General features: G+C 41.9%; 1 protein-coding gene across 11 annotated transcripts in view; it reads left to right on the forward strand.

Annotated features, from left to right (window-relative positions):
* The window catches only part of cdk5rap2 (CDK5 regulatory subunit associated protein 2), a 32257-nt gene that overhangs the window by 2500 nt on the left and 15521 nt on the right, over nucleotides 1–14236 (forward strand). For 2 of the 11 annotated variants that reach the window (XM_051412996.1, XM_051412998.1), the window contains exons 2-25: nucleotides 1274–1329; nucleotides 2986–3047; nucleotides 3722–3832; nucleotides 4311–4387; nucleotides 4519–4642; nucleotides 4849–5021; nucleotides 5117–5264; nucleotides 5521–5574; nucleotides 8261–8383; nucleotides 8473–8592; nucleotides 8741–8837; nucleotides 8964–9178; nucleotides 9348–9518; nucleotides 9631–9741; nucleotides 9822–9959; nucleotides 10064–10243; nucleotides 10395–10589; nucleotides 10869–11060; nucleotides 11318–11447; nucleotides 11545–11684; nucleotides 11787–11903; nucleotides 12052–12195; nucleotides 12295–12407; nucleotides 12528–12667. In XM_051412996.1, coding sequence (XP_051268956.1) covers nucleotides 1274–1329; nucleotides 2986–3047; nucleotides 3722–3832; nucleotides 4311–4387; nucleotides 4519–4642; nucleotides 4849–5021; nucleotides 5117–5264; nucleotides 5521–5574; nucleotides 8261–8383; nucleotides 8473–8592; nucleotides 8741–8837; nucleotides 8964–9178; nucleotides 9348–9518; nucleotides 9631–9741; nucleotides 9822–9959; nucleotides 10064–10243; nucleotides 10395–10589; nucleotides 10869–11060; nucleotides 11318–11447; nucleotides 11545–11684; nucleotides 11787–11903; nucleotides 12052–12195; nucleotides 12295–12407; nucleotides 12528–12667 — 3131 coding nt within the window. Of the gene's footprint in view, nucleotides 1–1273; nucleotides 1330–2985; nucleotides 3048–3721; nucleotides 3833–4310; nucleotides 4388–4518; nucleotides 4643–4848; nucleotides 5022–5116; nucleotides 5265–5520; nucleotides 5575–6829; nucleotides 8115–8260; nucleotides 8384–8472; nucleotides 8593–8740; nucleotides 8838–8963; nucleotides 9179–9347; nucleotides 9519–9630; nucleotides 9742–9821; nucleotides 9960–10063; nucleotides 10244–10394; nucleotides 10590–10868; nucleotides 11061–11317; nucleotides 11448–11544; nucleotides 11685–11786; nucleotides 11904–12051; nucleotides 12196–12294; nucleotides 12408–12527; nucleotides 12668–14236 lie in introns of those variants that run through there. The other 9 variants (XM_051412990.1, XM_051412993.1, XM_051412997.1 and 6 more) reach the window with 8 other exon arrangements.

The raw sequence follows: 14236 nt of genomic DNA on the forward strand, positions 1-14236 counted from the left end.
ATGGTTTATTGTCTGAGCCTGACAGTGTGGAAGTTGTAAACAAAGAGTATTTATCTGTAGATATTAATTTATATAGTTCCCAGAGTCACTGAAAGCCTAATAAGGGAATGAAACCTGACAAAATGGATTAAGAGTCATGTTTGTATGAGTCATCTAATTTTCTATAGAAATAGAAAAAAAATCTAATAGCAGTGTCCTTGTTTTAAAAAAGTCTGAAGTAGTAATTACAGCAAGACAAAAGCAAGCCCTGTTTTATGAAAAATCTGTATTATTTTTTATTATTTTATGCTTTTGCCATTTTTTAATTCTCATAATGTTTAGCTAGATCACAGTCTTTTAAGTCCTACATACAAATAACATAAAACATGAAACATGAAACCGTAGATCTTTGCTGAGGAATATAACAGAGAAGCAGCAGAGCGGTGGTGCTTCCAGTGCCAGGGGAGGTATGGGAGGAAGTCATTCAATGCGGGACATTATATTATTAGACACAAAGGTCAGGGTGGAGGAACATGAGCTTGCACACAGATACTTCATGTTTTTGTTTATGCAAGTGACGTATCCTCGGTAAAACCAGATTTGTCTGTAGAAGTTTGCACTAATGCTTAATAAAAAACATTGTGCGAGCGATACATTTGTGTTGTGGCGATGCAACCCCGGTTCCTTTCGTGTCATTGTGATCCAGATGTGTATTGCTGATGTTTGGTGCATTGTGCCGTGTCTGTGACTGCTGCCCCTGTCCCATCACTGTGTGATGCTTAGCTGATCAGAGTCACAGTAGTCTACTTGTCTGCAAAAGAAAGCCTTTTCCATCCACTGGATTCTCTGTTTGCTCTCCTCCTTTCTGTCTAAGCATGAGAGCTAGGCTGCCACTGGCACATGGTCTCTCATGCACTCGTGCACACACACACATGCACACACACACACACACACACACACACACACACTGAAGGGGTTTCTGCCAGAGTGGATGTAAATGAAGCAGAGAGTCATTCTTAAGCTATTTATGGAGCGTTCTTCGGGCTTAGTGGAACAGGCCAGCGTGAGTAATACATTAACACAGCGCATTAGTATTGTTCGAAAACCATAATAATACGTGTATATGTGTACAATGAGCAAGGATAGAGTGCAGAGTTTGCTTTGGTTCCTGTGATTTAAAAAAAAAAAAAAAAAATTGTCTTTTGTTGAATGTGGTGAATATGTAGCAGTGATCCCTTTTCCATATATTCATAGTGACAAGACTGCATCGCTAACAAAATGATTCTGTCCCCAGCTGCAGACTGCCAGACTCCATAGATGCTGGAGAATATTCCACAGACAGCATGACAGGTACAGTAAGACTTTCTTTTGTTCTCTCTTCATTTTTTTCCCCCCTGCTCAGGTTGTGTCCCCCCCTGTGTATTAATTAATACTGCTGTTGAATCGCTGCTGTGACCTCCCACAGTTGTGTCTCCAAAGCTGTGATAAGGGATTAGCTGGATGGTGTTAATTAGCTAATCCTGTTTCTGATTTATTGTCAAGCTCCTGTAGTTTACCAACAATATACTTAGGGCTAGAACAATATATTCAAGCTAGTAAACAACTGATTTATAGATATAGGTCAGCAGCTGTGGCCTTCTGTCATGTTGGTCGTGTGAACAAATGCACAGAGACATCTAGTTTGATGATATAATGATATATACCATATATCTGTGTGTATTAGGCTATTTTGGGCAGTGCTCAAATATTGCTTTCCCCTGATCTGATTAGCCAATATTTTTAGACCTGAGGACATTCTTTACTGGATTCAGATGATCATTTTGACATAGTTATAATAATTTTAGACACTTTCAATCAGGTAAAGTTGTTGCATGTGTGTTTAAACCAGGGCTACAACTAATGATTGTTTTTATTATGAATTCATCTGCCAATCGGTTTCTCAGTTAATTATTCAGTGCATGGAATGTCAAGAAATTGTAAAACAAAATGTTCATCAGTTTCCCAGAGCTCAATGAGATGTCTTGTGTTCCTTATTTTGTCTAACCAACAGTACAAAACCCAGTTGCAGCTTTCAGTTAGCGTACTGTAAACAACATTTAGCGATTTCAGACGTAGGCTTTTTTTGTTAAATGTGTAAAGATAGAGCAACATAGAGTGGAAGATGTGTTGTGCTTCCAAAATGGGTTTCTTAACTCTAACTGACTGCACTGACATTACTTTTGCAATGAGGTCGGGATAAGAAACTGACATGTATAACTGAACTCTGCTTGTACTTCTTCCCCCACATACTTTAAATCAATGAAGCCAGTGATGGGGGGGGATAAAAAAGATTGGGTTTAAAGAGAATAAGGCACATGCTGAAAATAACCTGAATTATGCTTTAATCATAAATTTGACCAAACTGTAAGGTTTCCATCCATTGCAGCAGCCATGTCTGCAACGTCTCCTGCTGCTGTCTCGCTACCTGTCTCTGACCTTTGCACACTCCTTGTTGTCAGATACCAGGTCCAGGAATTAAGAGAATAATGAATTAATGACTACATCTGTAGAGATCTAGATTCATGTTTACACTGAAGACAGCATACACTGAAGGCAACTAGGACATAAGCAATGTCAATGTCTCTGATTTAGACATAATATGTGCATAAGCAAGCCACTAATACAAGTGTAAGGGGTGATGGAGTTCTTCCTGCCAAGCCATCAAACTGTGAATCTGGAGTTAGTGTTGTGAAATGTGTTGTTGACTAGTGTTACATGATCAGCTGTTGGCTGCTTTTAACTGGTCTGAACAGGGCAGCTCTCCAGAAGCTGCCTCACCTCTGATGCCTCCGCAGTAAAAAAAACATTTCTTCTTTCTCTTTCTCTTTCTCTTCATCTCTATAAAATAAACCGATTCCTGACAGCTGAGAGTTATTCTTGTAAGCAGAGAAGATTCTCTAGGCTACAGAGACCGTAGTAGAGTTCTGAGTCAAACGAGTAAAAGTGTATCACTCTGTTGTTTTACAGCTCCTTCTTTCCCTGACAAGATGTCCCCAATCAAAGCCCTCACCATGAAGGACTATGAGAATGTGAGTGATTTGCATCAAATGGCATGTGTGATACAATGAGGTTATTCACTCAAACTTACTCCACCACAACAAACAGGGTATTTTGATTTATTAAACCTGATCCTCAGTCTGATTAAAACCAAGCTACGCTGACCATTTATGGAGATTCAGTGATGAAGTGTGTGTATGTGTGTAGGAGTAGGATTAAGGTGAGTTGAAGCATATATTTCAGCATTTGGGTGGAATGCATGCTCAGAGTTTTTGGCTCGTGCTGCCTGGCTGGCTGCATGATTAGAGGTTTACAGAGGGGTCCAGACTTCTGCCTCCTCCTTTTGACAGTCTACCCAACCCCCATTACCAGATGTATGACGTTCTGAGCCTGGAGCACAATGATGCACAGTCCACTTCACACACATTTGCACTCAAACACACATACAAGCATGAAGGCCTCCCTGCATTTTAACAATAACCATACACATTATCCCTTTCTGCCACGTAAACACACTGTCCTGCTTTTCTCCACAGATTAAAGTGTTTTTCTTTGACCCAATGTGGTTGTCTTCTTAGCATTAAAGTAAAGTAAATGCACAGAGTTAATTTTGGGCTGGATAAGGACTACAACTTTTTCAATAAAATGCTTTCTGTGTTTCAGTTACTTTCCTGTATATTAAAACGTTTCTGTCAATCACCCGCAGCAAATCACAGCTCTGAAGAAAGAGAACTTTAACCTGAAGTTGCGGATTTACTTCATGGAGGAGCGCATGCAGCAGAAATGTGACGACTCCACTGAGGACATATTCAAAACGGTGTTGTTTTTACTTTAGTATGCAAAATGCAAATTGCCCTCTGTCTCTTTGTCATGCATTTATGTGGCCCCTCAGTGCCTTAATGTTGCGTGTGACTCAGTGTTTCCTACCATGACTAATTGAGATCACAGCTTTAGCCACAACAACAGCTGGATTTTGTTTAACCACAATCCCACATTTATGATCTTAGAACAGCAATCTTGCCATTTCATTGTTCTGTAAGTGAGATGTAAGCACATTGGAATCTTCTGGCCTCATTAGGGGTGCTCGTGTTTCTCTGTGTCATCTAAGAATGTTATCTTTATGTACACACTCCAAGATAAACCTTGAGATTGATTCATTTGGTCATATTAACAATGTAACTGTCAGGTCGATCGTTTAAGAATATCTAGAATATTTCTGTTTTTACCAGTGTTTTTTTAATGACTCCAGATGTGCAAATTGTGCTATAATCAACTGAATGTTGTCTGTTTTATAGAACATTGAGCTGAAGGTGGAGTTGGAGTCTATGAAGAGAGAGCTGGCAGAGAAACAGGAGCTACTTGTGTCTGCATCGTGAGCATTGTTCCCTATACATTCCTACTGTACTGGCAAAAACAAGATTTTAGTTGGCTGGAAGATTTTACGAAAGACCAGTGGCCAAAATGTACATAAAAGCGTTAAACTCCCCTGTGACTGCTTTCCAGGAAAGCATTGGAGAGTCTGGCTGGTCGAGAATCAGGAGAACCCCAGCGTTTGAGAGTGCAAGCTCAAAGAGAGATGGATGCACTTCGGGATGCATTCAGCAAGAGGATAGCTGACCTAGAACAGGTGAGTTATTTCAGTCTGTTGAACACTAAAGTCGGTATTATAAAGTTAGACAATAACCCTATTTCATGTCTTTAGATAAGATTTAAATGATGATGTAAAACCGTAGTTATACAGGGTTACACAGTACAGTAAAAAGGTATCCAGTGTTGGTCACTCATAATAATCAGTATTGAGTTGGCTCACTTGGTCTTTTTGTCTCATGTCAGAGCCTGCGAACGGCAGAGGAAGAGGTTGAGAAGATGGCAGCCATTGCTGAGCAGGAGAAACTTAAGAATATTAACATGGAGAAGCAGCTCCAAACCCATGGTCCACCGAGCACCTTCACCCCTGTCCCCAGCCCGGTCCAAGACCTGCAGCAGGCCCTGCAAGAGAAAGACAAGTAGGGACACAAGAGAGAAGCACAGACACGTTAATATGTTGTATTTTTGTAGTGTGTTTCCAATCTTTTTTTATTTATTTATTTTTTCACGCCAGTATTATTGAGAAGCTCAAGATCACTTTAAAGAACCAGGAAGCTGTGATCCAGCAGAAGAAAAGTGCTGACCCAGAGACAGTTGCACCATCAGCTGACAGTGTTAAACAGCTATCAGATCTCATTGCCAAGAAAGATCAGGAACTTGAGGTATGACTTTCTTATTCAGCTAAAGATATGTCATGAATGTTGTGAGCTTTCCATCTCTAGCAATCTCTAGTAATACCCAAACATATAAAATTAATTTAGATTAACAATAAAATGTTTTGTGTTATCTGTTGTCATATACAAGAAAGAATTCTTTCGAGTTATTACATTTATTGGCAGTAAATAACTACAACTTAGGCTCAGCACTACTTGCAATATGAAAAGACATTTGAGTGACCTTTGTCTTTCTATTTCCCAGGCACTAAGGGACGAGCTACATAGAGAGAAGGAGCAAACAACACCGGACCATCAGGTTGGTGCATCTATCCATGTATTGAGATCCCTTGTTGTTGTCTTTTGCCCACCGGGAGACTTTTTATGATGCACACAAGCTATGCTCTTGCTGTGCGCACAAAGCAGTTGCTGTAAACTTCTGAGGATTATCTGTCTTGTTCTGTTGAACCACAGGAAATATACTTTGGCATGTTTTATGACTTGCTTTTTTCCTCTGTGTGCCTCCTGGTGCTGTTTTATCTTTGTTCACTGCTTCAGTAAAGTGGCTGGATGCTCTTTGTTGTGGTAATCTTGGGGCATTAATGGGTTGTCTTAATGTTTGTTTTACAATCAGAAGCTTAACCCTATGGAGTAATCTCTCAATTTACCATAACCCTTTAAATGAAAATAAACCTGTATTGGAGGATTCTTCCTAAAATTCTCTTATCTATATTCTCTATACCAGCTATTGTATATGGTTTTACATTCTGTGGGACCCATATGCTTAATATTAAATCTGAACCCTGTTGATCTGTTGATATGTGGTACTTTAATGTTTGATAGATGGCAGTTGAATATCTAAGATAGCGTATAGTTCCTCACGTTAGAAAGCTGTGTGTAGAGATAGTGTAGAGATAATGACATGCAGTTTGAATGTGGTCATCAAAACATTATGCAGCCTCTTGGTGAAAGTACTGTATTGTTGACGTTCCTAGGAGAAAGCTGTTAGTTGGGCAGTGTCCATAGTTTCCTCATCAGGCCATGACGTCTGGACTCACGTCGGAGGTCACAGAGTTAAGACTGGATTACCAGGCTGTCTGGAGACAGTTCCTCTGAGAGTTATTTATGTCCATCCTTCTTTATCAAAAGGGAAAAAGTGTAACCTGTCTCTGTTTGTCAGATACGGATAAACCAATGTGTTGCAAAAGATTTTGAAAGATTGGTGACAACGTTTCTACCAGGGATTCTTTTGGGGCGTGACAGGACGTTGAGTGGCCTCTTCAGGAGGTGTAATGGAATGTGTGACAGCAGTGACTGCCAGAAAAAACTTCCTCTAATCTTAAAGCGGATTTTTAGGTGTCCTGCCAGGCAGGATGCACTCTATAGGAGTGATTGGCTGTCGTATCTTTACCAATCCCTTGAAGACGTACCCGTACTTGTGGCCGGACTTCATACCTCATGTCCGTGTCAGGACATTTGGGAGGAGGTTTTCAAGAGATGGCCTGGCACCAACCATAACACAGATCACTGCAGCAGTCCTAGACGATTGGATTTGATTGAATGTGTGGGGGAGAGTGGAATAGAGGCGGGAGCAGGGATTATCAAAGGCTTAGGGCTTATAGTGCCCTGCATTCAGTCATTCTCTTCTGTGCTCCTCTTGCTGATGCAGTGAGAGAAAATGATAGATGTCTATTCCACTGTTGGCAGGCTGATGACTGTAGGCCACTGCACAGTTTGTGTGTCATTGAGAGGCTTTTTGGACTTGTTTTAAGTGGGTGAGTCTGGAATCTAAAGATCTATGGTGCCATGAGGGACCCGTGTCGTATATGTGGTGTCCGTGCGGTGGGAAGCCAGTGTCGCTGGATCTTCAGCCCAGCAGCACAGAGGAAGTTACAAGTCATCTTGTCCCATGTGCTGGGCTGGGAGGTGACTCGCGATGGTCGTGGAGAGTTCCTCTGTGGGAAATGTGTGTTCCAGTTGGAGAAGGTGGTACAGTGTGATGTTGACATCAGCCAGCTACAGGATGAACACAACAGTCAGATTCAGAAGCTGCATGCAGAGAGAGACCACCTGATCCAGTGCATCATCCACATCTACAAGAAAAACAACCCAAGCCCGGACAAGAGTGATGGGGAAAGCACTAGCTGGAAGGCTCCACTCAGGTCCTCTGGGGTGGGCAGTCCTGATGATGAGGCTGTGTGTCAGCTGGTCTCTGAAGGACAGCAGTTCAGGGAGAGTGGAAGTGGTCTTGTGGAGAATCGCATGAAAAGGTGTGTGAGTCTGGATCAAATTGCTAGTAAAGGAGCATTCCCATGGCGTTCAGGCCTCAGGAGCAGCAGGGTGGGATCAGCAGTAGGGCTCGATGGTTCTATGAAGAGCTTAAGTCTGCGAGGCACCCGCCAATGTTCACAGAGCATGTATCTTGACCTGGTCCAGCGTAAGGGTACGCTACCTAGACCTGGAGTCAAAGGTCGCTCCACATCCCTGCAGTCCCTCAACAGAGACTTTTCCTCAGATGCCCCTCCAGACCCTCCACCCAAACTTAAGCTCAGAGAGCCCAAGGTGTTTGCTGCCAGACATGGTTCCATTGATGATCCAGGAGGGAAGGACCAGGCCAGAGCGCTGCTTCACAGCTCCTCAAGTCAGCCTTCTGTGATCTCTGACCTGGTCCAGCTCCTGCGCTGCATCTCCAAGCAGCAAGTCTCTGCCCCTGCAGGGAGCCACATCCCTGTCCTAAAGAGGTTAAATACTGGCCCTCACAACCCCCGAGTCAAGCGCAGACACAGAGAAGCAGAATGGAAGTCTCTGCATGACCTTACAGAGGAATTTGATGATGAATACACTCCTGTCAGAGTGAAGGTAGTTGTTTTCAGTAATGCCAGCTGGGCAAAACGCTGTAGCAACAGTAATGAGCTGTGACAGACAACAGCTTTGCCGCTTAACATTGCTGGTATAAATACTTATTTTTTTCTTTACTGTTTTGTGTGTTCTCTGGATTTGCTTAGAAGCAGGATGAGGTCAGTCGACTGGAGTCCTACAACAAGCTGCTGACTGAAGAGCTCACCCAGACAAAAAGCACCAATGAGAACCTGACTAGAACACTGGAGGACACTCAGAATGAAAACAAGGTACATGGAGGTGACATTTTGCTCTATTGAATATTTTTTAATTAGACTGAGAGGTTTCTTTTAATAAGATAAGTTCTTTGTGTAAACAGAACCTGTTAGGGAAATTGGAGGAGAAGGGCAATGAACTCAACACAGAGAAGAAAAACGCTGTGAAGCGAGACAAAACAATCCAGGGGCTTACTCAGGTCCTCAGAGAAAAGGAAAAAGAGGTAAGGTTTATACTGTTATTAAAAATTTTTTTATTAATTTTAGGGATCATGAAAGTTCAACTGTGAAAATAGTGTATGCTCTCACTATTCTGTGTTATGCAATCGTCTAACACCAACCTGTCTGTCTTTCTCTCTGTGTATCACACAGATTGCAGAACTGTGTCATGAGATTGAGGACAGGGATGATGCTTTGGCCAAGGCTAGAGAGGCAGCACACAAAGCCCAACTGCAGAAATACCAGGCAAGTCCTACACCTTTTTATACAGTCCAAACTTTGAAGAAACAGTAAAGTGAATATTTTATAACTCTGTCTCATTGACAAATACTCACTGCAGTAAATATAAACATGTTTGCATATATCCCACAGGGAGTAGAGGAGCACCAAAATCTATTAATGGAAAAGCAGACCGAGCTGGCTCAACTCCAGGGGGAACACCATGCCAAGGTGCTCGAAGCCCAAAAGCTACAGCGCGCTCTGGACAGGAAGGAGCAAGAGCTGGCTGACTTGCAGCAGACAAAAGACCAGCTAGATGTGGAACTGGAGGACCTGCAACAGCAGAAAAAGAAAGGAGACAAAGCCCTGAATGTAAGACAGCTGGAGGACAGTGGTTGTCTAGTAAATATTTTCAAATAAAATTTATTTTTTATTGTCTCCAGACCAAAGCCATCTGACATTTTAAATCCTCTTTTATGTTTTCTGTCACCATTCAGTTATTGTCTATTGTGTGACCACATTATCATTCCCCCCACCCCAGGATTTGAACAATCAGCTCAAAAAGCTGAGTGGTGAGATTGGGGACAGGGAGAGTGCTCTGGAGCAGCAGTATCAGGAGCTGCTGGATCAAACCAAAAGAAAACTGCAGGCCCATGAGGTCACCATCCAGCGGCTCACATCCACTCTGTCTGATAAAGAGCAGCAGCTACAGGTGACACAACATTGAACATATACAGACAGATTCTAGACAAAAAGAGGAAATCTTGCCATTGAATTTATTCATATAGTTGACTTCCTACATTGTTTTTCTCTGTGTTCATCAGGAGTACATAAATATGGTCAGAGACTTTGAGCAAAGCAAAAGCCCAGGAGGAAACGATAATGTGCTTTCCAAGCTGCGGCAAAGGCTGAAAGAAAAGGAGAAGGCTCTTGAGGTGCACATTCCTTCTGTGTAATCTTCTCACCACAGTGACTATAATTTGATTCTGACGGTCTTCTGTTTGCTCTCTCACAGCAAGCGCTGGATGAGAAGTTTGCTGCCATTGAAGAGAAAGACAATGAGATACACCAGCTGCAGCTGTCCCTAAGGGAGAGGGAAAGAGACCTTGATAGGCTCAATAACCTGCTCTCTCACAATGAGGAAACCATTAATGTAAGCAGCTATGACCATGTTTTATTTAAAAAAAAAAAGAGAACTTTTCTGTTAGTTGGTAATGGAATTGTTGAATTTTGGACTGCTCATTCCTCTCCTTCCAGAGTTTTGACAGTCTGATCAAAGAGAAGGATGTGGAGCTGCAGCATCTTGCAAACACACTTAAGAACCTTCAGAGAGCCAAGCAAGATGTAGAAGATAACTTAAACAGATCTTTGAGGGAGAAGGACTCCATCATCAGCCAGCTTCAGCTCTCCCTGGAGGGCAAGAGAAAGGATATGGAGGTTAGTTAACAAAGAGAGTCCCCTCAGCACCCCTTCTTCTGTATTTTCAGCAATGTTTTTTCATCATTCTGGCCCAAAACATTTACAAACTCATCCTTGGATGTTTCTGAGGGGCAGTTATTGATTTGTTAACTGTCATTCGTTATTGTAGGAAATGGCCGAATCATTGCTGAGCCAGTCACAGACTCAGACCCGTGACCTCGCTGAACAGATGGGCCAGAGGTTAAAGGTCACAGAGGTTGCGTTGGCTGAGGCTGTTAAGGACAGGGAAAGACTGGTCGCTGACAATGAGAGTGCTGTGGAAGGACTGTTGGCTACAATCAGCAGCAAGGACCAGCTCCTCAAGGTCAATATTTTATTCTGAAAACATTTCCAATGGTTTCTTAGGAAAAGTTGGTCTTTCTAGCAACAAATAGTGATAGAATATAGCAAAGAAAACATAATAGCAAAACGTATAAAGTAACACACAAATGAGAGAATTAATTAAGAGTAACATGAATTACAGCATGCATGCAGGGTATTTATTTATTTATTTTTATTTTTTTTTTTTTTACAAAGAAAAGACATACAGTGTGCATTGTCTTCTCACTAAACACCACCTCTCATTACTTTCATCTTTTCCCAGGAGTCTGCAGAGCACTACAACCGCATGCTGTCTGAGCGCACTCAGGAGATTCAGGAACTGAGGAGGCAGCTTTCTGATAGGCAGCAACAGCTTGCCTCTGCTGAGAAGCAAAGCTCCACAACAGCCCAGGAGGGTTATTTAGAGACTGCAGAGCTCCGAGCCCTGCTCACTGAAAAAGACAGCATCATCAATGTAAGTTCCTCTGGGATACAACGCAGTTACTCAGCTGCAAAATGAGCTTGACTTAGAAGCCTAACAAGGAGAGGGAATCAAGCCTCTCAAAGAGAAAAACACTAAAGCGTCCGGTATACTCGACGCAGACCAACTGTCGCGCGACAATGCTCATCTCCTTCATTCTTCCTTCAAATGACTTGGTGTCCTATTGCATCATCTTTGATTTCTGGATCATTTAAACATGGCTGTGTTGTTATGTGTTTGTAACTTTGCAGAAGCTTCTGCAGCGCGGTCAGGAGAGAGACCAGTTCCTGGCAGAGATGAGGCAGAGGGAGGAGCCAGAACATGTGCTGGAGCTCAGACAAACTATCCAGATAATGCAGGAGAAGTTGGACGAGAGGGAAGGTGAGACCTTTTAGACCTTTAAACCCTCTCACTGGATATTTATAAGTCAAGAGTACATGTCGGTCCTACATTTGATTCTATTTTGTCTGTGCTGAAGCTGAGCTGTCCAGGAGGAGCAGCGAGGATAATGTGGAGTACATTCCTCTCTCCAAGAAAACGGTGGTCGTCCTGAAGAAGGAGCTAGCACAAAAAACTGAAGCACTGAACAAAGCACTTAAGAGGGAGAATGAACTGAAGGTCAGTTGGTTATAAGTGTTTTACTATGTCACTAATCAGGACTTTTGCTAACAAGTGTCCTTTTGTATAATCCCCTGGTTTATTTTTTTTTTTAATATCCAGATAACTTTGGCAGAGCTACAGTCATTGCTATCTGAGCTGGAGGGTCACAATGAAGGTCAGGCTGCTAATATTGAGTCCCTGACTGCCACTCTGAAGACCAAGGATGAGATTATCAATGTAAGGATTTCCCCATTCCCAGAATCAGACTCTTGTCACTCAATGAAATACTCAGCAACTTTAGATAAGGAGCTTTTCACCTGACTGCATTTGCACTCAGAGGCTACTCCTCTAGAGTTTCCCATGTTTTGTTTGTGTCTCTGAGCAGGTTCTCCACCAGCGCCTCGGTCAGAGAGGGGACAGTCGGGCTGATCATACCCAGGATCAGGTCATTGGCCATGGCATGGAGAGATCACTCCCTGGGCTCCCTCAGAGAGAGAGGACCATGATTGGTGGAGACAGTCAGCAAGAAGTAAACCTTTTCACTTCAATGATACCAGAAAACAACATATTTTACTCTTAATGCTTTGATATTAAAACCATTTCCTTTTAATTTTCTGTCTTCCTTAAGGCTTTGCCCAACCTTATAGCCTTGCAACAGGAGCACGATGCTCTGAACAAAGCCCTGAGAGCCGAACAACAGCTCTACTCCAGCCTGGTCAGGACTGTAAAGGAGCAGGACAGGTAGGGATAATGGTCACAGTAACAAGAAATATTTGCAGTTAAAAGTGAAAATGAAAAAATTTGATTAGGTTAATGTATTTGATAATTCTGATCTGTGTCTATGAATGCATGTTTTTGCAGTGCCCAGCGTCTCCATGCTCTGCAACTGGAGCTGGCAGCAGTGCAGCTCCTCAGGCAGCAGCTGGAGGACAGCATCAAAACTAATGAGGAGCTAAGGGATGACTTGGAGAGAGAGATACACAGAGCCAAACTCAGAGAAGGTGCAGTGCAAACACACTGGGTGGTAAATGACGATGGGGACTCAATTCAAGAAAAGAACCAATGATAAAACATGAAAGTAAAAAGAAAGGGAAAGAGCATATTTGTCGCTAAGGTTGTTATTCAAGTTAGGGAAGTATAGCTCAGGGCGACGTATATCCATAGCTCATAGACAACACACACATACACAAACACACCTGTCGTCTTTGTCCTGTCTGTTTGCTCCACTAATATCTCCCGCTGACATGCTCACATCCTCTTTTTATCTGTCACATGATTCAGCATGCACACCTGGTCCCTCCATTCCTCATCTTTGTGCACTTTATGTTCACTGTTCTTTACATCATCACCTCTTCATCTGCATGTTTTGTCCATAGCATGGTTGCTACCTGTCTCTGTCACTCTTTAAATGTAATGGCTTCACACTAATCCACTCTCTGTCTGTCCTTTGTAACAAAATGAATAAAGGCTGCTGTTGGCCGGTCTTCTTGTCTCTCACTCTTAACATGCTGTCTGCTTGTTTTTGACTGCCCCATTAAAACATTTGGTTGTTTGCTGATTGCATCACCTCTCTATCACCCCTCTGGTTATTAATCCAGCCCATCCAACCATCTGCCATATGAGTTAGATTTCATTGCATAAGCATGACATTATATAACAACTTTAAGAAAGGTATTAAGGGTTTTACACTGCCCACATGATCTCGTACTGTAGAGTAACTTCCCTGAAAATCCAAATTAGAAGAAGAAATTTGTGAGTTTATTATCTTACAGCATCACCTAGTTAATGTAATTTAGCACACTTAATGCTTCAGATGTAGTGTGACATCAGGACGCAGCCTTGAGACTGATTAAAAGTGTCACTATACGCTTAGGTAGTCATCTAAGCCAAATTACTTCAGTGTCTGTCTACATGCATGTGTGTGCTCGCCTATGTGTGCTCGCCTATGTGTGCATGCTCATCCCCTGCCCCTGTCTAAAGAGACCCAGGTGTATAAATAGGTCAACTGTAAGTAACAAGCCTATGGCTCACATTCACACTGAATCCAAGAGAGATGTAGCTTCAGTAATCACCACTGATTCAATTTCCATATTTCTTGTTTTTGCTTATGTAATTATTCTAAAATACAATAGTACATTGTAACGTGTGCATGATACATGTAGATTCTATTTATATATGTAATACTTTATTTTAAGACCCACCCTTTTTGTGGTTTAAGGGTTTAATAATGCAGTTCTATGCAGCTATAAGGACATTTTTAAGTGTTCATTAATGCACAGTATTTATCAACAAGTATAACTTCTCACAGGAAGACATTTCACATTATAACTGTGTTTAACTGTATTGTTATTCATTGTCTGTTTATTCACCATCCTCCACTTACGGGTGCCCACAGGAGGGGTTAAAATTGTCAACAGCTACATCAAGCCATATATCTGCTTACAAATACATTATAGTGTGTTAATATTTATTAAATTAAATTAGTTTGTTTATTTTATTTAGTCTATATATTGCTTGTATATGTTCATATGTATTTAACAAGCATACCAAGATACATCAAATGCATTCTA

This window comes from Dicentrarchus labrax, unplaced genomic scaffold (genome assembly GCF_905237075.1).
Source record: "Dicentrarchus labrax unplaced genomic scaffold, dlabrax2021, whole genome shotgun sequence".
Lineage (NCBI taxonomy): Eukaryota > Metazoa > Chordata > Actinopteri > Moronidae > Dicentrarchus > Dicentrarchus labrax.